This window comes from Moschus berezovskii, chromosome 5, assembly GCF_049115385.1.
Source record: "Moschus berezovskii isolate FMDL1 chromosome 5, NW_MosBer_1.0, whole genome shotgun sequence".
Lineage (NCBI taxonomy): Eukaryota > Metazoa > Chordata > Mammalia > Artiodactyla > Moschidae > Moschus > Moschus berezovskii.
In genome coordinates, this window is record NC_142464.1 from 125,505,074 (window position 1) to 125,528,612 (window position 23,539).

General features: G+C 54.8%; 1 protein-coding gene across 2 annotated transcripts in view; it reads left to right on the forward strand.

Annotated features, from left to right (window-relative positions):
• Positions 1-23,539, forward strand: part of ZFYVE28 (zinc finger FYVE-type containing 28) — a 100,086-nt gene that overhangs the window by 53,082 nt on the left and 23,465 nt on the right. The window contains exons 3-10 of one of the 2 annotated variants that reach the window (XR_016037485.1): positions 4,796-4,933; positions 5,999-6,201; positions 7,312-7,401; positions 8,819-8,908; positions 11,724-11,825; positions 18,896-20,017; positions 22,485-22,759; positions 22,866-23,237. Coding sequence is in view for 1 of the 2 variants with exons in the window: in XM_055434842.2 (XP_055290817.1) it covers positions 4,796-4,933; positions 5,999-6,201; positions 7,312-7,401; positions 8,819-8,908; positions 11,724-11,825; positions 18,896-20,017 (1,745 nt within the window). In the remaining variant the exon portion in view is untranslated. The remainder of the gene's footprint in view (positions 1-4,795; positions 4,934-5,998; positions 6,202-7,311; positions 7,402-8,818; positions 8,909-11,723; positions 11,826-18,895; positions 20,018-22,484; positions 22,760-22,865; positions 23,238-23,539) is intronic. The other variant, XM_055434842.2, reaches the window with a different exon arrangement.

Here is a 23,539-nt window from a genome sequence, read left to right on the forward strand (position 1 = left end):
GCTGGTGTTTCCTGGGCACTTGCCGTTGGTTTTGACATTAGTTTTTTGTTAGTTTGTTGAATCGTGAGAAAGGGACCTGCCCGCCCAGAACATCTTTTAAAGAGAACGGACAGTGAGACTGCCCGGTGATGGTTGGATTTTATTTTCATGTTTTGCGCAATTCTTCTTATGGTGCAGAATTTCCTTCAGAGTTTAGTGCATCACCTGTTTGCATTAGAAAGTCGCGCTTCCTGCTCACATCTTCTGCCTGAGTAAAACGAAGCTCGAGCCTCAGAGGATGGGAGGGCTGTTGAGACAAAATTGCCCAGGGTGAGAGTGTCAATTAGTGCCGTCTCTCGGAAACCAGTTTGGCAGAACAGGATCGGAGCCTATAAATGCAGTTCACACGTGGCTTTGTCATGCTGCCTCTAGGCTGGCTTCTGAGGGACCAGCCCGAAGTGCAATGTCAGGCGCCATGTGGTGAGTGCATTGTTCACAGAAGATTAGAAGTGTCGTAAATACAGCAGAGGAGGAAGCAGGGAGCTGAAAGGATGGTGCGTGCGCTGGGATCTTACGAGGCTCCCTGTCACAAGCTGGGTTTGTGGGAAGTCATGATGACGTGTCCCAGCAGAAAGCGACAGCAGCAGCGTGCAGAATTCCATACCCGGACGATCCCAACTGCTGGGAGGAAGCCCACGGGGACAAGAACAGGGAGGAGGCGTGCCACCTGCAGTCTCTGTTCCAAGGACACTCCCCACCCCCCAACTTTCCCGGTTCCCATTCCTGGGATGGGTGTGCATTCACCTCACCCTTAACAAATCACAAAGAAACGACATTTTCAATATTCTCGTAATTCTACTGAATGAATGGTACATGCATACAGAACAGGACAGTTTTGAGAAAAGAGTGGGATGTCATCTGAGATTCAGAAAAGCAGGTGTGAGGAGGCTGGGCTTACAGGTCAACCCTTAGTGACATCCATCCGACAGCAGGTCTTGCCTGACCATGTTGCCGTCAAGCCCAGGATGACACAGGCTGAGAATGTCAATCAAAGCAGCACAGACAGTGGGGGTTGAAGATCCGCTTTTAGAGCATCTGTCCACCCAGTTCACTTCAGACGCTCAATTGTGTCCGACTCTTTGTAACCCCATGGACTGCAGCAGGCCAGGCCTCCCTGTCCATCACCAACTCTCGGAGCTTGCTCAAACTCATGTCCATCGAGTCAGTGATGCCATCCAACCATCTCATCCTCTGTCGTCCCCTTCTCCTCCCACCTTCAATCTTTCCCAGTATCAGGGTCTTTTCCAAGGAGTACATTCTTCGCATCAGGTGGCCAAAGTATTGCATTATCAGCTTTAGCATCAGTCCTTCCAATGAATATTCATGACTGATTTCCTTTAGGATGGACTGGTTGGATCTCCTTGCAGTCCAAGGGACTCTCAAGAGTCTTCTCTAACACCACAGTTCAAAAGCATCAATTCTCTGGCGCTCAGCTGTCTTTATAGTCCAACCCTCACATCCATACATGACTACTGGAAAAACCACAGCTTGGAGTCTATGGACCTTTGTTGGCAAAGTAATGTCTCTGCTTTTTAATATGCTATCTAGGTTCTTCCAAGGAGCAAGCGTCTTTTAATTTCATGGCTGCAGTCACCATCTGCAGTGATTCAGGAGCCCAAAAAAGTAAAGTCTGTCACTGTTTCCACTGTTTCCCCATCTGTTTGCCATGAAGTGATGGGACCAGATGCCGTGATCTTAGCTCTCTGAATGTTGAGTTTTAAGCCAACTTTTTCACTCTCCTCTTTCATCAAGAGGCTCTTTAGTTCCTCTTCACTTTCTGCCATAAATGTGTCATCTGTGTATCTGAGCTTATAGATATTTCTCCCTACAATCTTGATTCCAGCTTGTGCTTCATCCAGCCCAGCGTTCCTCATGATGTACTCTGTATGTAAGTTAAATAAGCAGGGAGACAATATAGAGCCTTAACGGACTCCTTTCCCGATTTGGAACGAGTCTGTTGTTCCATGTTCTGTTTTAACTGTTGCTTCATGACCTGCATACAGATTTCTCAGGAGGCAGGTCAGGTGGTCTGATGTTCTCCTCTCTTTTAAGAATTTTCCACAGTTTGTTGTGATCTACAGAGTCAAATGCTTTGGTGTAATCAATGAAGCAGACGTAGATGTTTTTCTGGAATTCTATTGCTTTTTCTATGATCCAATGAATGTTGACACTGTGATCTCTGGTTCCTCTGCCTTTTCTAAATCCAGCTTTGACATCTGAAAATTCATGGTTCATGTACTGTTGAAGTCTTGCTTGGAGAATTTTGAGCATTACTTTGCTAGTGTGTGAGACGAGTGCAATTGTGCAGTAGTTTGAACATTCATTGGCATTGCCTTTCTTTGGGATTGGAATGAAAACTGACCTTTTCCAGTCCTGTGGCCACTGCTGAGTTTTCCAAATTTGCTGGCATATTGAGTGCAGCACTTTCACAGCATCATCTTTTAGGACGTGAAATAGCTCAGCTGGAATTCCATCACCTCTACTAGCTTTGTTCATAGTGATGCTTCCTAAGGCCCACTTGACTTAGCATTCTAGGATGTCTGGCTCGAGGTGAGTGATCACACCATCGTGGTTACCTGGGTCATTAAGATCTGTTTTGTATAGTTCTGTGTATTTTTGCCACCTCTTCTTAACATTTGCTGCTTCTGTTAGGTCTATACCGTTTCTGTGCTTTATTTTGCCCATCTGCTTCCCTTTTAGCTCAGTTGGTAAAGAATCTGCCTGCAATGCAGGAGATCTCAGTTTGATTCCTGGATCAGGAAGATCCACTGGAGAAGAGATAGGCTACCCACTCCAGTATTCTTGGGCTTCCCTAGTGGCTCAGCTGGTAAAGAATCCGCCTGCAATGAGGGAGACCTGGGTTCGATCCTTGGGTTGGGAAGATCCCCTGGAGAAAGGAAAGGCTACCCACTCCAGTATTCTGGCCTGGAGAATTCCATGGACTGCATAGTCCACATGGTCACAAAGAGTCGGACATGAGTGAGTGACTTTCACTTTCACTTTTGGATGAAATGTTCCCTTGGTATCTCTAATTTTCTTGAAGAGAAAATTCAAGTCTTTCCGATCTCTAGTCTTTCCCATTCTATTGTTTTCCTCTATTTCTTTGCATTGATCACTGAGGAAGGCTTTCTTATCTCTCCTCGCTATTCTTTGGAACTCTGCATTCAAATGGGTATATCTTTCCTTTTCTCCTTTGCCTTTAACTTCTCTTCTTTTCTCAGCTATTTGTGAGGCCTCCTCAGACAGCCATCTTGCCTTGTTGCATTTCTTTTTCTTGGAGATGGTCTTGATCCCTGTCTCCTGTACAATGTCACGAACCTCCGTCCATAGTTCATCAGGCACTCTGTCTATCAGATCTAGTCCCTTGAATCTATGTATCACTTCCACTGCATAATCGTAAGAGATTTGATTTAGGTCATACCTGAATGGTCTGGTGGTTTTCCCTACTTTCTTCAATTTAAGTCTGAATTTGGCGATAAGGAGTTCATGATCTGAGCCACAGTCAGCTCCTCTTGTTTTTGCTGACTGTACACAGCTTCTCCATCTTCACCTGCAAAGAATAGAATCAATCTGATTTCGGTGTTGACCATCTGCTGATGTCCATGTGTAGAGTCGTCTCTTGTGTTGTTGGAAGAGGGTGTTTGCTATGACCAGTGCGTTCTCTTGGCAAAACTCTGTTAGCCTTTGCCCTGCTTCATTCTGTACCCCAAGGCCAAACTTGCCTGTTACTCCAGGTATCTCTTGACTTCCTGCTTTTGCATTCCAGTCCCCTGTGATGACAAGGACATATTTTATTGGTGTTAGTTCTAGAAGATCTTGTAGGTCCTCATAGAACTGTTCAACTTCAGCTTCTTTGGCATTAGTGGTTGGGCCACAGACTTGAATTACTGTGATATTGAATGGTTTGCCTTGGAAATGAACAGAGATCACTCTTTTGTTTTTGAGATTGCACCAAATTACTGCGTCTTGGACTCTTGTTGACCATGATGGCTACTCCATTTCTTCTAAGGGATTCCTGCCCACAGTAGTGGATATAATGGTCATCTGAGTTAAATTCACCCATTCCAGTCCATTTTAGTTCACTGATTCCTAAAATGTCGATGTTCACTCTCTCCATCTCCTGCTTGATTATTTCTAATCAGCCTTAATTCATGGACCTAACATTCCAGGTTCCTATGCAATATTGCTCTTTATAGCATTGGACTTTACTTCCATCACCAGTCACACCCCCAAATAGGCGTTGTTTTCTGTTTGGCTCCATCTCTTCATTCTTTCTGGAGTTATTTCTCCACTCTTCTCCAGTAGCATATTGGGCACCTACCCACCATCTGTCCACCCAGGAATTCCATTTCTCCAGCTCTGTCCTCAGAAATGTGTGCACAGGCATTCAGAGAGATGCTTGGGGCTGTCACCGTGGCCGAGGCTGCAGTGAGCTGAGGGTGGGTCCGTAGGGGGCGCTTCGGCCACCATAGAGGGGTTGCACCATGTCCGCGGGGACTGATGCGGTAAGTGCCCCCAGCCCTGTGGTGGGTGCACTCGATAGCTGGCCATGGGAAAGGGGAGGCAGGCGGGTGGTCCCCCTGGATGCTTCTGGGAAGGTTGGGCTCCTTGCAGCGCAAGCCAAGCAGGCCTGGGGCGCTGCCGCCTGGCCGCGTCACCTCCCGGCACACTGGGCTTGCTTCTCGGATTTGCCCAGCGGTCCTGCCAAGCCGCCCGCGGGATCTGCATCCTAACGCCCTTTCTGCTTCTGTTTCAGGATAACGTGCTGAACATCATTAACCAGATCATGGACGCGTGCATCCCCCAGGACCGAGCCCCGCGGGACTTCTGTGTCAAGTTTCCTGAGGAGATCCGGCACGACAACCTGGCCGGCCAGCTGTGGTTCGGCGCCGAGGTAGCCCAGCTGTTCCTCTGTGACTGTCCCCCGGGGGCACCTGAGGTGCAGGGCATCTCCTCTCTCACAGGTGGCAGACGGCTCTGAACCTGCTCCCCTGAAACTACATACGCAAATATAGACACGAGGTTTCACATGTGATTTGTGAGGCTCTTAGGCCCCCAGACATGTGAAAATGGTTCTCTGCTAATAGTAACACTAGTACTCAGACAGCGCCCCCCACGGGGCTGTTTACTGCTGCCCCAGTGGGGGAGCTGCACCCCAGCCCACACTGCCGCCACCACTCACATGGTCCCTCAGATCTGGGTCTTCAACTCCCAAGGAGGCGCCTGAGGCTCTGGAGGGAGGCGCCCTGCCCCAGGCAGGACCAACCTCACTCTGGGCAGCGGCGTCTGTGGGAGCCCCTCACCAGGCCCCTCTCTCAGGACGCTAGCACATGCCATCTCGACTCCCATGCCCCCGCTTCCCTGCACGCTGCCGGCCCTGGGCCCGCCTGCTCCCCCATCTCAGTCTGTCCCACCCCGCTCCTCCGAGCAGCCTGGCTGGGGTGTCCCCATTGGGGACGGCTCAGGATAGTGGGGGTGGCCCCGGGCAGGCTGTCTCTTCCCCCAGCCTAAGTTTTCACCTCTGAAAAGTGGGTCCCAAGGGCAGGGGCTGCTGTGGGGGCCGTGAGGCAAAGCAGGGAGGCTTTATGGTCACCATGTGTCTGCATCTTAGAAAGGTCGGGGGTCTTGGGGAGCCCGGGGCAGCTCCCAGGCCGTGGGCCTGGGCGAGAGCCAGAATGGGGTGTCTGGGGCAAGGAGACAGGGGTCACATGCCCAGGAGGGCCCCGCGTGGAGCCCCAAACCCAAGGGCATTTGTTATCACGGCCTTGATTGCTGTGCACCTAAGAGAAATCAGGATGGGAGGCGGGGAGGGTCTCGGGATGGGAGGCTGGAGAGGGTTCGGGATGGGAGTCGGGCAGGGTCTCGGCGGGTCCACATCCCCCCCCCCGCCCCTCCCACGTGTGGCCGCGGCCTCCCAGGCTCCGCGGGCAGGCGGCCCTGACCCCTCCGCCGCCTGCAGTGCCTGGCCGCCGGCTCCATCATCATGAACCGCGAGCTGGAGAGCATGGCCATGCGGCCGCTGGCCAAGGAGCTGACCCGCAGCCTGGAGGACGTGCGCGGGGCCCTGCGCGACCAGGCGCTGCGGGACCTCAACACCTACACGGAGAAGATGCGGGAGGCGCTCCGGCACTTCGACGTGCTGTTCGCGGAGTTCGAGCTGAGGTGACGGGAGGCCGCCCGCGAGGGGTCGCGGCCCTGGCCTGCTGGTGGGGGGCCCGGCCGTCTGCAGTGGAGGACTCCCGGGAGGGAGGCGCCCTCCCCGGCTGGTTCCGGGCGTCGGGGGTGGAGCGGACCCCTGGGGTGGGTTGGGGTGAGGGTGGGCACGGCGAGGGAGGGGCCAGGGCCGGCCGGAGGACGCCCGGACACCCCAGGTCCCGCCCCCACCTCTGACCCTAGCGCCCCGCCAGCGGTGAAGCCCCCGGACGGTCCTGTGGGTGCAGGTCATCCACCGGCCCCTCCCCACCCAGCGCGTCTCTGGGCTCCCACCCGGGACACCGCCTGAGTAGGGATGAGGGGGCCGCTAGGGTCCTGCTGGGCCCCCAGCTCCACAGCGGGCCGGGAGCTCCCTCCAGCTCAGCGGGTCTGCCCTCCCCCTCCACCAGCAGCAGAGGACAGGGCAGCGCCCCCTTGTCCCAGCTCCCCGTCCCCAGGGGCTCTGGAGTGCCCTGGACTGTGGGGACTGGGCTGCAAGATGTCCAGAGGCACAGACATGCTTGGGGTGCAGGAGCCGCAGGAGGCCCAGTGCTGCCCGGGCCGTCTGGGTTAGCAGAAACTGCCCGACTTGTGATGCGTGGGCGGAGGAGGAAGTCACAAGGTTCCAGACGGTTCTCTAGGGAGCGGGGCCCACACATGAGCTTTCTACCTTTCTGCCTCCCTGTCTGCTCCAGATTTTCCCAAGTGAGCTTTTATTACAAGAAAGGCTAGTCACTTAGAAGGAAGGGAAACGTTCTCACCTGGGGAAGGGGCGAGTCCTGCTCTGCAGGGGCCCAGGGTCCCCCACTGGCCCTGGATGCACGTGGTCACTCCCTGGTTCCCTCGAGGCTGGGGGTCTCTTAGAATGAGCAGTGGTGGCTCCAGCCGGGCGCAGTCCAAGGAGGGAGGAGCTTCCACTGAAAACAAGAGTGGTGATGCTGGGGCTGCGTGCTGTGAGCCCGAGAGGAGGCGGGGCGGCAGTCAGAGGGACCCCGTTTGGTTGTCCGTTAAGACCTTCAGGACTCGGAAACACGGCCGGGTGCCCGGGGGTGGCCCTCACCCCCGTCCCTCTGCCAGCAGCTATGTGTCAGCCATGGTGCCCGTGAAATCCCCCCGGGAGTACTACGTGCAGCAGGAGGTCATCGTGCTGTTCTGCGAGACGGTGGAGAGGTGAGGCCCTGCGGCCAGGGCGCCCAGTCCTCCTGCCACCCCGGCCTGGGGGAGGGAGGGCTGCGCCCGGGAAGGGCGTGGTGTGCTTGCGCCACGTCCACTAGCCCCACAGTCCCGTTTCTCTGGGCCCAGAGGGTCAGTCCTTCACCCGGAGGTGAAGCTCGCAGGGTCCAGGGGGGCTCCAGGCTCAGCCCCAGGAGCTAGGCTCCTCAGCTCCTTACATTCCCGCCTCCTCACTTCCTGTCCTCCACTCCTCTTCCCGCCAGGCCAGGATGGAGCCCTCCTAGGGTGGGTTTCAGGGGTGATTCGTCGGTAATCTAAGCCTGCCTTGTTTGGGGGCAGGGGTCAGATCTGAAGTCAGATTTCATGAATAGACTAAGATTGAACCTGGAATATTCCTCGTATTTGACTAGTGCTTCACTGGCAGGTGAGTTTTGAACTTGCCTAATATCACATCAGGAGATCCAACCAGTCCATTCTAAAGGAGATCAGTCCTGAGTGTTCACTGGAAGGACTGATGCTGAAGTTGAAACTCCAATACTTTGGCCACCTCATGCGACGAGTTGACTCACTGGAAAAGACTCTGATACTGGGAGGGATTGGGGGCAGGAGGAGAAGGGGACGACAGAGAATGACATGGCTGGATGGCATCACCGACTCGATGGACATGAGTTTGAGTGAACTCCGGGAGGTGGTGATGGACAGGGAGGCCTGGCGTGCTGTGATTCATGGGGTCGCAAAGAGTCAGACACTACTGAGCGACTGAACTTAACTGAACTGAATATCACATCATTGGAGAAGGAAATGTCAGTCCACTCCAGTATTCTTGCCTGGAGAATCCCATGGACAGAGGAGCCTGGCAGGCTACGGTCCATGGGGTCACAAAGAGTCAGACACGACTGAGCGACTAAACAACAACAACGTCACATCAGAAGTTTGTTAATTTTTTGAGACAGGTTGTTCACTCTTAGGCGTTGATAGTTCAAATCAGCAAACAGTCAGACGGCAGGAAATCTTTGGTTTTGAACACGCTGGTGCGCGCCTGCCCAGGCGTGCAGGGACGCTGTCTCCATATCCCTGAAAGTGGGTGGGTGCAGGAGAGTGGTTGCTGGCTTCTCAGGGGCTGTTAACGGTTCAGGGCGGCGTTCCTGTACCACATTTACTCTTGAGTGTTGGGTGGCAAGCTGTCCCCAGCAGCCCCCCTCGGCGGGCATGTCTCTCCTGCTCCCCGCTTCCATCCAGCGGTGGGTCAGGAGGTAGGACGGTGGGGGAGGCCGAGGGGGAGCCGCCCATGCTGGGCCTCTTGGAGCGGGCTCATCCAGCCGCTGTCCTCCACGTGTCCTCTGTGAGGCCTGTGCAGCCGCCATCCCAGCTCCCATCTGGCCGTGGTCACGCTTGCCCGTCTCCTCCCCACCAGGGCCCTGGACTTCGGGTACCTGACCCAGGACATGATTGACGACTACGAGCCGGCCCTCATGTTCACCATCCCCCGGCTGGCCATCGTGTGGTGAGTGTCCCTCCCGGCGCCCCGGACGGTTGTTCTGCAGATACCCAGGGGTGCCAGGTCCCTCTGGATGGTGGTGAGCCGTCCTGGGACCCCGAAGGTGGTCATCCACCCACCCCGGAGCAGTCACCGTGTGGGCCTGCCCTTGTCCCAGCAGACAAGGAGCCAGGTGTTCCAGGTTTGCCCCCTCACCCTGGTGCAGAAGGACCCCCCAGCCTCAATGGGGGGGCAGGTGAGCGTGACAGCCACGGGCACTCCCAGCCCAGGGAGGAAGACCCTGTGCTCAGGCACAGGGGACCAGCAGGGACTGCGGGAGCTGGCTTTGCAGAGACGAGAGGCGAGGCGCCCCTGGTTCCTGGGGAGGATGTGACGAGCTTGTCTGGACAATTCACGGGCTGGCTGGGAGGCGGGGCCCGTGGGCTGAAGAGCAGGGGTCCTGGTGATAGGGGTGGAGCACAGTGATGAGGGCTGGGGAGCTCTAGGTCAGGCCTGCAGGCTCGCATCCTCAGAGATGGCAGGGCAGCAGGTGGATTCAGGCCTAAGAACTCAAAGGCAGGAAGTGCTCGGTCTCGTGCTGGGCATCTCGGAAACTCTCAGAGCCAAGGTCAGAGCTCCGGTGTTCTGGGCTTGGTCCACGGCTGCTCACCAGCACCTGGACACCCAGATGGAGACTGCCTGCCGTCCCGCTGGGGTACCAGGAGCGGAGGCCACTGGTAGGTGTGGTCATCGGTGGACTGGCCCGGGGAGCGTGGGGTGGACACACGGGCCAGGACCGGTCCAGGCACAGGCCGCGGGGAGAACCTGCGGGGGTGGGGGTGAGCAGTTCCCAGGGCCCGGCCTCTGGGACGTAGGGGTGTCCGTAGACCGGACCACAGGGACCTATTCGGGTCGTGGGCCACGTGCAGGACCGGTGGGCAGCGAGTGGCAGATGCCACTGCTCGGGGCTCTGGAGCAGAGTCCCACGTGCCCTGGAGTACAGGGAGGACCTAGGCAATAAAGACCCGGGAAGATGGGTGGGGGGTGGGCTTCAGAGAAGCCTGAGCAGCGCCTTGGGATGCGTGGCGGCCACCCCCGCCACACCTGCGGCTTCCCTTGGGCTCAGGGTGTGGCCGGCACCTCGCTTTTCCTGGCCTCGCTGCCTTCCCTCTGCGAGGTCTTGACGGTGGTCTTGGGGGAAACCAGACCCTCTCGGGAAACTCTCATCAGCTCCCACCGTCTTAGAGGGAATCTGCTCTAAACCTCGAAGGAGGCCCTTAGGTAGCCCACCTGTATAAGATAAAATGAGGGTGTTGAACAGAAGCGCGTGCTTCTGGGTTGTACACACCACTGATTTCAGTGACCGTCTCTGAAAAGAGATCACCGACCCCTCGGCCGCCACCCCCACCCCTAACCTCCCACCTCTCTGTAGGTTTTCCGATTCGGGATGTCTCGTGTAACCGGGATCTGGCTCACTTTTGTGTCCCCGCCACTGGCCTGTGTCACAGAGCAGGGTCCTCCCTGCCAGCCACCCAATGTCCTTGGTGCCTGGCAGGTGGCAGCACGCGAATTCCTGCAGAATTTCATTGTGTTGACCTCGCAGGACACAAAACACGTGTTTATGAAGCCTTTTCACTAAAGTTTTATTTTTAATCATAAAAATTTGGTATGGAGGTATGTATCCAGAATTAAAGTGTGAAAGTGTTAAATCAGTTGCGTCCGACTCTTTGCGATCCCATGGATTGTAGCCTGCCAGACTCCCCTGTCCATGGGATTCTCCAGGCAAGAATACTGTAGTGGGTTTCCATTCCCTTCTCCAGGGGATCTTCCCAACCCCAGGGATCAAACCTGGGTCTCGTGCATTGCAGGCGGATTCTTTACCAACTAAGCCACCAGGGAAGCCCTATCCAGAATTTAAGGATTGGTTAAAAATGATACTCTTGGGACTTCCCTGGTGGTCTAGAGGTTAAGAATCCCCCTCTCAATGCAGGAGAATTAAGACCCGACATGCCACAGAGCAGCTCATCCTGGGTTCCCCAAACCCTCCTTTTTTCCTGCCTGTTTTCACTCTGCCTTTGTGCTGTGACCAGCACGTTTACCCACAAAGTCAAGGTTCTGTCTTGGGAAATTGTTCCCCAAACACCGTTAATTGAACCACCACCATCTGGAGAGTCTCTCCCCATCTGTGCAGTGCCCCCGAAGGACACCCTTTCCACCTCCGAGGGGCCAGCCCTGGGGTCAGGACTCCCGGGCTGGTGGGAGGGCCGGCTGGGCCTCAGTCCCAACTCCTGTTTCTCTTTGCAGTAGGTGGTTTCAGGGCCAGTGCTCACAAACCCTGTGTCTGTGTTATATTTAAACACAAATCCGGTGTTTTGGGGCTTCCCTGGTGGCTCAGCAGTAAAGCATTTGCCTGTAAGGCAGGAGACTCGGGTTGGAACCCTGGGTCAGGAAGATCCCCTGGAGTATTCCTGCCTGGAGAATCCTGTGGACAGAGGAACCTGGTGGGCTATGGTCCGTAGGGTCGCAGAGTCTGCACACGACCGAAGTGTCTTAGCACGCCAGTGTTTCCACTTTCAAGGAGGTAGATTTAACAACAAATCTCGATGCTGATTTATCTGATGGCAGCAGAGAAGTGTGCAGACATGTTTTATGATTATTTTATGATCCCTCAAATAAACACAGGCTGACCAGCTTTGAAAAGGGATGAAACCTGGGTAACCTTCACTGCTTTTTCCTAACGTCTTTACCATTCGAGCGCAGAGGGGAGCGCGTGCGGGAGTGGTCTGGGCTGGCCCCGCGGCCACAGGGCTGAGGCCGGGCTGCTTTTGTGTCTTGCATGCAGCGGGCTTGTGGTCTACGCAGACGGACCCCTGAACCTGGACCGCAAGGTGGAGGACATGTCCGAGCTGTTCCGGCCCTTCCACACGCTGCTGCGGAAAATCAGGTGAGGGGAGGGCAGTGTGTGCCCCTGAGCCCCTCGGGGCTGCGGCTGGTCCAGGGCTGGCAGTGACCTCTCTGGACGAGTCTGGCCTTGCTTTGCCCTCCAGGGTATGTGTTTCCTCGGGGCACAGCTTCAGAGCGTGGTTGTGTTTGCACTTCTCTATGAAGCTGATTCTTTGCCTTCTGTTCACTGAAAGCCCCGGCGTTGACCTCCATTCATCTTGGGGGTGCTGGCGCCTTCACTGTTGGCTCCACGGTTTGGAGCTCCCTCTGACCCCCACCCCTTCTCCCCCACAGAACAGGTGCTTGTTCTTGGCCAGTAGCCTTAAGACCCACACACAAACGTCCTGTCCCAAGACAGCAGCTGCCCTGGCTGATGGCGTGGACGCCAGGTCCCCTTCTGGTTCCTCACGGAAACGTCTCTGTGACTGAGCGACTGTGAGACCAGGGTGGTGCGGGCTGGAGAGGGCCACACTTGCGGCGTCCCCCTGGGCCAGGCCGCCCCCACATGTGCTGGGCTGGGCCCGGACATGCGCCTCTACTAGTTCTTTGACTGGTTTAGGGTGTGGACGGGTTTAGGGGGTACTGACTAGTTTAGGGTGTTGACTAGTTTAGGGTGTGGACTGGTTTAGGGGGTACTGACTAATTTAGGGTGTTGACTAGTTTAGGGTGTACTGACTAGTTTAGGGGTGAAGCGCTCAGTTCTCCTCAGTGAACAGTGCCTCCCCCGCCTGAGGCTCACTCTGCCCCCTCTCACCACCCCCCACCCTCCCAGGGTGGCCTTGGCACCATCTGTGCCGTCCTGTGGGCTTGGTGGCCTGAGGGCCTCCCTTGGCCTTCAGCAGCGGGTCCCAGCCAGCAGCCCTGACCTCGACCCTTCCCCAAAAAGCTCACTTCAGGTTGTGTGGTGACCCCAGCAGCGGTGGCCTCTGTGAGCCGACAGGGCCCAGCTGAGGCTTCTGTGGGGGTGGGTCCGGGGGGCTGTCCTCTGAGGCTGTGTCCCTGAGCACCTCCCTGGCCCCATGGTCTCGGACCCTGAGGTCTTTCCTCCCACCATCCCTGGTCGCCAAGAAGCCCTTCGTCCCTAGTTGTTGATCCAGGACCCCAGGGCCCCCTGCCACGCTCTCCCTGGGCCTGGCAGGACTTCCTGGCTCAGGGCAGATTTCCTCCGCTGGCCTTCTTGCCCTTTGCCCCGTCAGGAGCCACACGTGGCTTGAATCCAGGCAGGGAGGAGTGACCGGGAGGCCCCGGTGGGGTCAGCGGGCATCCTGAGCAGGACGTGACCCTGGACCCAGAGGCTGAGCCCCTTGCCCTCTCTGGGTACTCATCTGGGAGAGGAGGCAAGGATCAAGGGGAGAGGGTGGGCGATCCCAGGCTGGGAAGGGAAGAGCAGGCCTGGGTGGCGGCGGCCATGGGGGAGGGTGGGTGCGTGGGGCTGGGGAGGGGCAGAGTCCAGAGCCTCGGAGACGGGTGACACGCTCAAAAGTCTAGCATACGTAATTAGGATCAGAAGGAAGGAGCAGAGAAAATGGGCAGCTTGCTGAAGCTGCATTCAGAGAAATCATGGCCAGGAATTTTTCAAACCTGAAGAGAAATCTCTGCCCACAGATTCAGGAGACCCAGGAACTACACGCAAGATGAACAGAACACACACTTGGGTGTATCACAGTAACATGGCTGAAAACGGAGAAAGCCCTTAAACAGCCAGAGGAAAAGGACAGATTGCCATGAAACGAGTGTGAATTGACAGCTGTCTTCTCGAAAACAATGGAGGCAGGCAATGAAATAACGTGTATTTAAAGTGCTGAAAGGAAAAAGCTGCCAATCAGAATTTTATAACCAGGAAAAATATTCTGCAAAAATTAAGATGAAATAGTGGTCTGTTCAGAAATACAAAACTAAAGAAATTTGTTATCACCAGACGCGTATAAAGAAAAACTAACTGCAGTTCTTTCGACAAAGGAAGAAACCCCAGATGGAAATGTGGGTGCACAGGAGAGACTTAAGGCCTCGATGTGAATCAGTGTGAGTGAGTGAGGGCTGTTCAAAGCAGTGACTGTAATGTCTTAGGAGGTTTGACTTATGCACTGCATGGTTTAACATTTGAAAATAAAGTCAAGTGTTTTTCTATATTAATTTTTAAAAAGGAAGAAAAACCAAATCATTTTGAAAGTTACAGAAAAATAATTTGAAAAATTTAACACCTATTTTAATCAAAACATCTCTTAGCAAACTAGGAATAGAGAGAAATTTTCTTAATCTAATAAAAGATACACACACATATGCACACACTTATGAAACTGGACCCTTACCTAACACCTTATATAAAAATTAACTCAAAATGGATCAAAGATCTAAATGTGAGAGCTGAAACTATAAAATTATTATGAGAAGACATAGGACATAAGCCCATGACATTGCACTCGGCAGCGGTTTCTTGGATTTGACGCCAAAGGCACAGGTAACAGAAGAAAAAATAGACGAACTGGACTTTGTGAAAATTTCAAAATTTTGTGCCTCAAAAGACACTACAACAGAGTAAAAAGGCAACCCACGGAATGGGAGAAAATGTCTGCATATCATGTATCTGATAAGGGATTAATAACTAGAACATGTAGAAAACTCCTAAAACTTGACACCAAGAGCAGCAACAAATAGACAACCCAATTAAAAATGGGCAAAGGAAAGGCATCTTTCTCCAGAGAAGATGACCAATAAGCACATGAGTAGCTGCTCAGCATGATGATTGTTCAGTTCAGTTCAGTTCAGTCGCTCAGTCACGTCCGACTCTTTGCGACCCCATGAATCACAGCACGCCAGGCCTCCCTGTCCATCACCAACTCCCGGAGTTCACTCAAACTCATGTCCATCGAGCCGGTGATGCCATCCAGTCATCTCATCCTCTGTCGTCCCCTTCTCATCCTGCCTCCAATCCCTTCCAACATCAGAGTCTTTTCCAGTGAGTCAACTCGTCACATGAGGTGGCCAAAGTATTGGAGTTTCAGCTTCAGCATCAGTCCTTCCAATGAACTAATCTCCTTTAGAATGGATTGGTTGGATCTCCTTGCAGTCCAAGGGACTCAAGAGTCTTCTCCAACACCACAGTTCAAAAGCATCAATTCCTCGGCGATCAGCTTTCTTCACAGTCCAACTCTCACATCCATACATGACCACTGGAAAAACCATAGCCTTGACAAGACGGACCTTGGTTGGCGAAGTACTGTCTCTGCTTCTTAATATGCTGTCTGGGTTGGTCATAACTTTCCTTCCAAGGAATAGTGTGTTTTAATTTTGATTATTAGGAAGATGCAAATCCAAGCCTCACACCCATGAGGAAGGCTACTATCAAAACGAAACAAAAACTAGAAAGCAACAGGTGGTGAGGATGTGGAGAAACTGGAACTCTTGTGAACCGTTGGTGGGAATGTGAAACGGTGCAGCTGCTGTGGAGGTTCCTCAAAGTATTGAGAGAACCACCCTGAGATCTGGATTCCTTGTCTGGCTTTTTACCCAAGAGAATTGAAAGTGGCATCTTGAAGAGATATTTGTACGCTTGCGTTCACCGCAGCATCGCTCACAGCAGCTAAGACGTGGAAGCAGCTGTTGACAGATGAATGGATAAGCACAACGTGGCCCAGCCTTACACTAGGGTGTTATTTAGCCTTAAAAAGGAAGATTACAACACATGCGGCAACGTGGATGAACTGTGTCGTCATGCTCAATACCATGAGCCAATCCCAAAGAGACAGTGGATGATCCCCGTGACATAAGTTTCCGAGAGCCCTCTAGGTGACAGAGACAGAAAGCATAAATGGTGGTTGTCTGGGGCTGGAGGGAGTGGGTAACGTTTCCTGGGGACAGAGTTTTAGTTTTACAAGATGAAGTGCCAGGGGATGGATGTGCAGCAATATGCATATATTTAATACCGCTGAAAGTGAAAGTCGCTCAGTCCTGTCCAACTTTGCAACCCCGTGGACTGTACAGTCCGTGGAATTCTCCAGGCCAGAATACTGGAGTAGGTAGCCTTTCTCCAGGGGGGTCCTTCCAACCCAGGGATTGAACCCAGGTCTCCCTCCTGCAAGGCAGGTAGATTCTTTACCAGCTCAGCCCTGGTGAATACCACTGAACTGTCAATTGAAATGATAAAGGTGATAAGTTTTATGTTACATGTATGTTATCACAATTAAAAAATTAAGTATTATTTACAATAGTGTCAATAAATATTAATCACTTAAGCATAAATCTGAGATGTCTGAGACCTCTACTGAAAGTTACAAAATGTTTTTGACCCAAAATTTGAAAGACCTAAGTAAACAGCTGTTCCATCTTCAGGGAGTGGAGAACTCAATACCAGCAGGATAGCAGTGATTCTCAAATTAATCTCTGTGCTCAATGCGACCTCAAACAAAATCCCAGGAGGCTTTTTCTTTTGTAGAAATCAGCAAACTAATTCTAAACTTCACATAGAAAGGCACAGGGCCTGGAATAGCCAAGAAAAAAACAATTGCTGGAGGAAAAGGGCAAAGAAGAATATCATTTCTCTGTTCTGCTCTGAGTTGCCTTTGGGTAGTTTCCACAGATGGTGCTAGCGTGACCAAGGTCGTGAACATATGTGTGCATTTCTGCTGAGTGTGCTTCATAAAAAACAGGCAGGTTTGGAGACACTTCCTGCTATAAATCGTAGTCACGCTGGCAGAGGTGTAGTGCACAGGGCCTTCGACAGAACAGAGGGTCTAGAGTGACCGACATGTGATTCATGACAAGGGTGATGGCAGAACAGTGGAGAATGGCTGGCTTTTTCCAATGCACAGCTGAACCAGTAAATATGCACACGAGGAAAAAGATCCTTAATACGCTCAAACATGCTCACTTGCTCAGTCGTGTCCGACTCTTTGTGACCCCTTGAACTGTAGCCCATCAGGCTCCTCTGTCCATGGAATTTTCCAGGCAAGAATACTGGAGTGAATTGCCATTTCCTTCTCCAGGGGATCTTCCCAACCTAGGGACTGAACCCGCATCTCTTGTGTTTCCTGAATTGGCAGGCGGATTCTTTACCACTTGCGCCATCTGGGAAGTTACTACACTCAAGAACATGTCAGTTCTAGGTTGATTGCAAGTACAAAGGTGAAAAGTAAAACAGTGCTTTTAGAGGGAAAAATTGAGTATATCTTTGTGCTCTTCGAGGAGGCAGAGATTCCTTCAACAGGGCACAGAAACACCAGCCACAGACAGAAACGTGACATATTCAGCTTGACTGAAACTAGAAGCTTCAGTTTGTTCAAAGACAACATTAAGAGTGAGAAGGCTGCAGAGCTGGAGACGACACCCAGTGAAGAACTGGATCCAAAATTACACAACTCCTGTCAATCGGTGAGGAGAGTTAGCCCAACAAAAACGGGCTAAAGTCCTGAACAGGCACTTCAGAGAGGCTCGCTAGGGGTCAGTCGGCACGACCTCCCGAGTGAGCAGGCCAAAGCGATTTAAAAGCGCAGTGAAGACTCCACTGCGCACTCACCAGAGAGGAGGGAACGGAGAAGACCGAGCGCCCTTGGGCTCTGGGCGGGACCTGCTCCTCACCAGCGCTCAGCACCCTGCCTTGCAGAAACGCAGCCCCGCGCTCCCCAGGACGGGCTCAGAGATGTGGGTCCGGCAGCCATGGCCCTCGGGTGTGGAACAGCTTCAGAGATGAACGGTGGGGTGTTTCCGCCGGGAGAGAATGGAGAGTCTACAGCGAGCACACATCGCACCAGAGAGGGCTGCCAGGGCTGGCGCGGTGAGACAGCAGCGAGTGCGATTAAACTTGAATTCAGATACACGGTAATACTTTGCGAGAGTAACTATGTCCCCAGCGGGGGCCGTTTGGGACATACTCTAAAAAATATTCATACACTTTTTAAGTGTTTGTTGGAACTTCCCTGGCGGTCTAGTGGCTAAGACTCCGGACTTCCAATGCAGGGGGCCTGGGTTTGGTCCCTGATCAGGGATCTAGATCCCACAGGTCTCAACTAAAGATCCCACATACTGCACCAAAGATCAAAGTTAGCCTCAACTAAGACCCAGCATAGCCAAATAAATACAGATAATTTTTTTTAAAAAAGCCACTCCTTCTTTAAAAAGGGTATTTGTTGTTTACCTGAAGTTCCACCTTAACTGGGTGTCCAGTATTTCTTCTGGCGCCTCTCCACACATCCAGCACCGGCTGACAGCCTGCCTCGGAGCAGTGCAGACCGAGGAGTAGTCTGGACTGTAGAGTTGGCGGGCCCGGGAGCAGGACGGGCCTCCATCTACCTGCAGAAGAACAGGTGTGATCGCCGCAGGGACCATGGGGTGGTCATGGCAGGGAGTGACGGTGGGGGTGGGGGGCGGGGGGGGGTCCTGGGGGCACGGTGAGCACTGTATTTCTTGATCTGAGTGCTGCTTGCAGAGTGTGTCCAGCTTATGAGAACCCGCAGCCGAGCGGTTCCGAGATGTGGGGCCTGTAGGACCCATGCTGGGCTCTACCCAGCTGGTGTCGTTAAGTCCACTCACCTCGAGTTCAGTGCCACCTCCTCCAGGGGGTCTCCAGGTTGTCGGGCGCCTCCTCCTGGTGGGCACGTTCCCCTGCTGCCACCGCCATGGCTGTATTTCCATTGTCACTCCTATCTGCATCTTTCTTACAGAACCCACACGGGCAGGGACCATGCTAGGCTTCCTGTGTGTCAGCCTGGGACTGGCGCAGAGACAGTGCTCAGGAGTATTTGTTGAACCAAAGGATGAAAACCTATATGTTAAACCAACGTGTATCTTTTCACTTGCAGAAGGTTTTACTAATGCAGTTATCACTGAGAATCAGGGCTTTCTTGTTTTTCAGCAAGAAGCTTCGGAATCTCGTTTTTAAGGAAGAGCGAGTTCTAGAATCAGTCAGCCACCCCAAAAGACTGTTGTCCCGACCCGAGGCTCCGGGGACCCTGGAGGCATAGACACCTTGCGGGGGGTCACTGCAGTCACCACTGGTGCCCAGGCCCCTCAGCCTGGGGGCTGGCAGGGGGTCGCCTCGCGGACCCTCACTCTTCCTCTGTGCCCTGGCCCTTGTAGGGATTTGCTGCAGACCCTGACGGAGGAGGAGCTGCACACGCTGGAGCGGAACCTCTGCATTTCCCAGGACGTGGAGCTGCCCGTCCGGGCGGACGCCCCGGCGCCCCCGGCCCTGGCCCCGGCCGAGCCCAGGCGCGCGGACGCGGAGCTGGCCTGCTCGGTGCAGAACGACGACCAGGAGCTGGAGCAGCTCAGCCGCCTGGTGCACAGCGCGGGGGACGCCATGGCCTCCCTGCTGTCCCCGCCCAGCGCCGGCCCGTCCCCCGCCCACAGGCCGGGCGCCGCGGCCAGCCCCCGCGGGCGGGCGTCCCCGGGCCGCGCGCAGCCAGCCCCCGCCGGCGACGAGGAGGAGGGGAGGGTGTTCTTCATGGAGGACGTGGACGGGGCGGCCGAGGCCCAGCAGACGGGGGAGGGCCGGGAGGCGGGCGTCGGCTCGCCGGCTTCGGCCAAGCGGGAGGACTCGAGCAACAACAACAGCCTCGAGGGCGCCGCGCTGCGGGCGGCGGCCCCCACCTCCTGCAGCTGCCTGGACGCGCGGCCGCCCCTGGACGGCTGGGAGGCGGGCGCGGAGCACGCCGAGACGGCCGAGCTGATCGCCCACCGGACCGGGGGCATGAAGCTGTCGGCCACGGTCATCTTCAACCCCAAGTCGCCCGCCTCCCTGGGCTCCGCCCTCGCCCGCCCGGCAGTCCCGGGAACCGGCGTCCCCGCGGCGGCCGAGGGCTCGGCGGGCGGCCCCCACAGACTCGGCGCCACGGCCAGCAACTGCCTCCTGAACTCCTGCGTCTGCTGCGCGGGCTGCGCGGGCGCCGGGGAGGACGCGGCCGCCCAGAGCCTGCGGGGCAAGTGCGGCTCGGCCGGCGTCATCCGCTCCGCCCAGGTGGGCGCCAAGGGCTCCGCCGCGGGGCCGCTGGAGGCCCTGCCCGCGGGCGCCCCGGACCCCGCGCCCCCCGAAGACGCCCCCGGCAGGCCGGAGCCCGAAGCCCCTGCTCCCGACAAGTGCCTGGCACACGGCTCAGGGCCCTCGGGGGACGCGGCGGACAGGCTGTGCGGAGGGGTTGACGGCTCCCGTCAGCAGGAGGAGGCCCCGGAGGAGCAGCCCCCGCCCCCGGCGGGCCCCAGGTAAGGGCCGCTCCGGCCGCGGGACTCATCCTCTGCTAGGTTTAGCGGCATCAGGCCCTCCTGCGCGCACATGCCCACTGAGTCCCACCGAGAAGTTTCCCCAGGTGCCTAGACCGCCTTGTTTCTGGCCTTACCGGCCACCCGAGGCCATGGGAGCCGTCCAGGGGTGGCTGGACACCAGGGGAGGGGTCTCCGGGCGCAGGGGCAGACGACCTGTAGGCGCTCCTCCCTAGAGCTGCAGATCCTCCTGGCAGCAGGCAGGGGGCTGGCGGGACCCCCGGGGGTCAGGGCCGCTCTCCTCTCTTCCTGAGCGGAACTCTGCTGCTCCGTGCCAGCCTTTCCTGTGTGGGCATCACCCCCAGCTCCTGGTAACCAGGAATCTACTCTCTGAGTCCGTGAATTCTCCTGTTCTGGACGCTCCACAGGAGCAGAGTCACTCATCATGTGACCTTCTGTGCCTGGCTTCCTTTGCTGAGCATCCTGTCGTCAAGGTCCATGCTTGAAGGGCTGTCACGGGTGTCAGGACTTGCTTCCCGTGGCTGCCTCGTCCTCCAGGGGGCCACGCTGGGCCTGTGTGTCCAGGGCTGTGGTCACTGTCTGGGTGTCATGGGTGCTGTCACTGTGACCACGTTTGTGTGCGGTCTTGCGAGTCTGTTCTCTGGGTGTCCTCCAGGAGTAGAGGTAGTGCCTCACACAGGCCCTCTACGCTCTGGGGTGCTGTCCCCGGCATTTTTCATCGCCTGGTCGTGTGCGAGGCTCCTGTTTCTCCACACCCTCACCAACACGTGTCATCTAAGATGTTTTTACCAGTTCTTTTGACCTTCAGGCACATCCCTCTAGAAGATCGAGCCGAGTGACTGCTTTCAAGTCACTTGACATCAATCTATCTGTAAAGTCATGCCCCAAATCTTACCCACAATAGGTTAATTTGTTCCATTTGGCATGAGATGTAGAGATATTCCCATTTGCATTTAACTTTATAATTATGTGAAATGTTTGCATGGTTCCCAGACAAATTTATAAAATAAGTTATACCCAGAGAAATCTGTTCCTCCTTATTCTCCCCCTACTCTGAAGTTACGGTTTTCAAATTTTTTACAGCTTATAAAAAACAGAAGCAAGGATGTACACACAGAGAGAGGCATAGACACACACACACAGACACACAGAGACGTGGACACAGACACACAGAGACATAGACACACACATACAGACACACAGAGACGTAGACACACACACAGACACACAGAGACGTAGACACACACAGAGACGTAGACACACACACACAGGCACACAGAGATGTAGACACACAGACACACAGATGTAGACACACACACACAGAGACATGGACACACACATACAGACACACAGAGACGTAGACACACACACACAGAGACATAGACACACACATATAGACACACACACACAGACACACAGAGACATAGACACACACAGAGACACAGAGACGTAAACACACATATAGACACACACATACAGACACACAGAGACGTAGACACACACAGAGACATGGACACACACATACAGACACAGACACACAGAGACATAGACACACATATAGACACACACATACAGACACACAGAGACGTAGACACATACACACAGAGACATGGACACACACATACATACACAGACACACAGAGACGTAGACACACACACACAGACACACAGAGACGTGGACACACACACACAGAGACATAGACACACAGAGACGTAGACACACACATATAGACACACACAGACACACACACAGAGACGTAGACGTAGACTCACACACACACACAGAGACATGGACACACACAGACACACAGAGACGTGGACACACACATATAGACACACACATACAGACACACAGAGACGTAGATGTAGACACACACACAGATACACACACAGAGACGTAGACTCACACACACAGACACACAGAGACATAGACACACACAGAGACATGGACACACACATACGTACACAGACACACAGAGACGTGGACACACACATATAGACACACACATACAGACACAGATGTAGACACACACAGAGACATGGACACACACATACACACACAGACACACAGAGACGTGGACACACACATACAGACACACAGAGACGTAGACACACACACAGACACACACAGACACACACAGACATGGACACACACATACAGACACACAGAGACATAGACACACACACAGACACACAGAGACGTAGACTCACACAGAGACATGGACACACACAGACACACAGAGACATGGACACACACACACAGAGGTGTAGACACACACACAGAGACATGGACACACACATACACACACAGACACAGAGACATGGACAGACATACAGGTGTAGACACGCACAGACATACAGACACACACATGCACACACACACAGTGTTTTCCTCCCGTTCTTTGGCAGAGTACCTCGTTTTTCCCACTGTGCTTTCCTAACCCTCTAGTCCGCAGGCCCATCCGTGGAAGTTTCTAGAGACGGCACCGTGGTCACTTTTGGCCACGTGGGACCCCACCATGTGGCTGGATCACCGTGCAGTCAGGCCCTGCCGTTTCTAGTCTCGCTTCTACAGACGGCGCTGCGATGAACAGCTGTTTTTGATGAGGCCCTCGTTTAGGGCCAAGCCCGGCCTCATCGAGTTCAGTGGGAAAAATTATCGTCCACGACCCAGGGACAGTGTCCTCCCTTGGGGCCTCCGACTCAGTGGCCCAGAGCTGATCGGTGAGTGAATCGTCTTTTGCAAGGGTGATATGAAACCATCACAGAGTCTTTGACAAGACACACGGACCTTTCACTTCCTGACTCTGCCTTTTCCTGCTGTGTCCAGGTCTGGACTCCCCTCCTGTTTTCCTGACGTGTCCCATCCCGGACACTGCTCATGCACACCTCCCGGCAGCTCCCAGGCCTCCCCTGGCTTGGCGCAAACACAGAATTCTGCCCAGCTGAGAAGAGGGAGCTGCCTCCAGGAAGCCCTCGAGAGGCACTGCGGTCTCCCAGGGAAGCGTTTCCTGCAGATGCAGGAGCCTGCGGGCCACGGAAATCAGGGCCGGTTGGCAGGACCATGGACAGCGGCGCCCGGGGCCCTGCGCTGCGCCGGGAATCGGGTCAGCAGGTGGCGCCCGTCCCCGCCGTGGGCAGCGCCGACCTCAGGCACATCATTCGTTCACGTCACAGGCAGGCGGCTGGATGACTGAGCCAGGTGCGGGAAAGGTGGTCTGACCTCGCAGAGCGTGATCTGACTCGAGTGGAGGGGTCAGAGCAGCGTGGTTGGGACAGACAGACAGACACAGGCGATCACTCTCTCAGCAGGATCACTGGACCTCAGACGCCGAGGTCTCTGGTGCCGCTTGCTGGTGGCCGTGCCGTCTGCGTGCAGCTCCTTGTGGACGGGCTCGCGTCTGCTGTGGGTGACCCCCTTCCCCGGCAGAGGGAGAGACGGAGCCGCGAGGAGGCCGGCACCCCGCTTGGGCCCAGGGCACCTGCCGGGGTCCCCCTCACCCT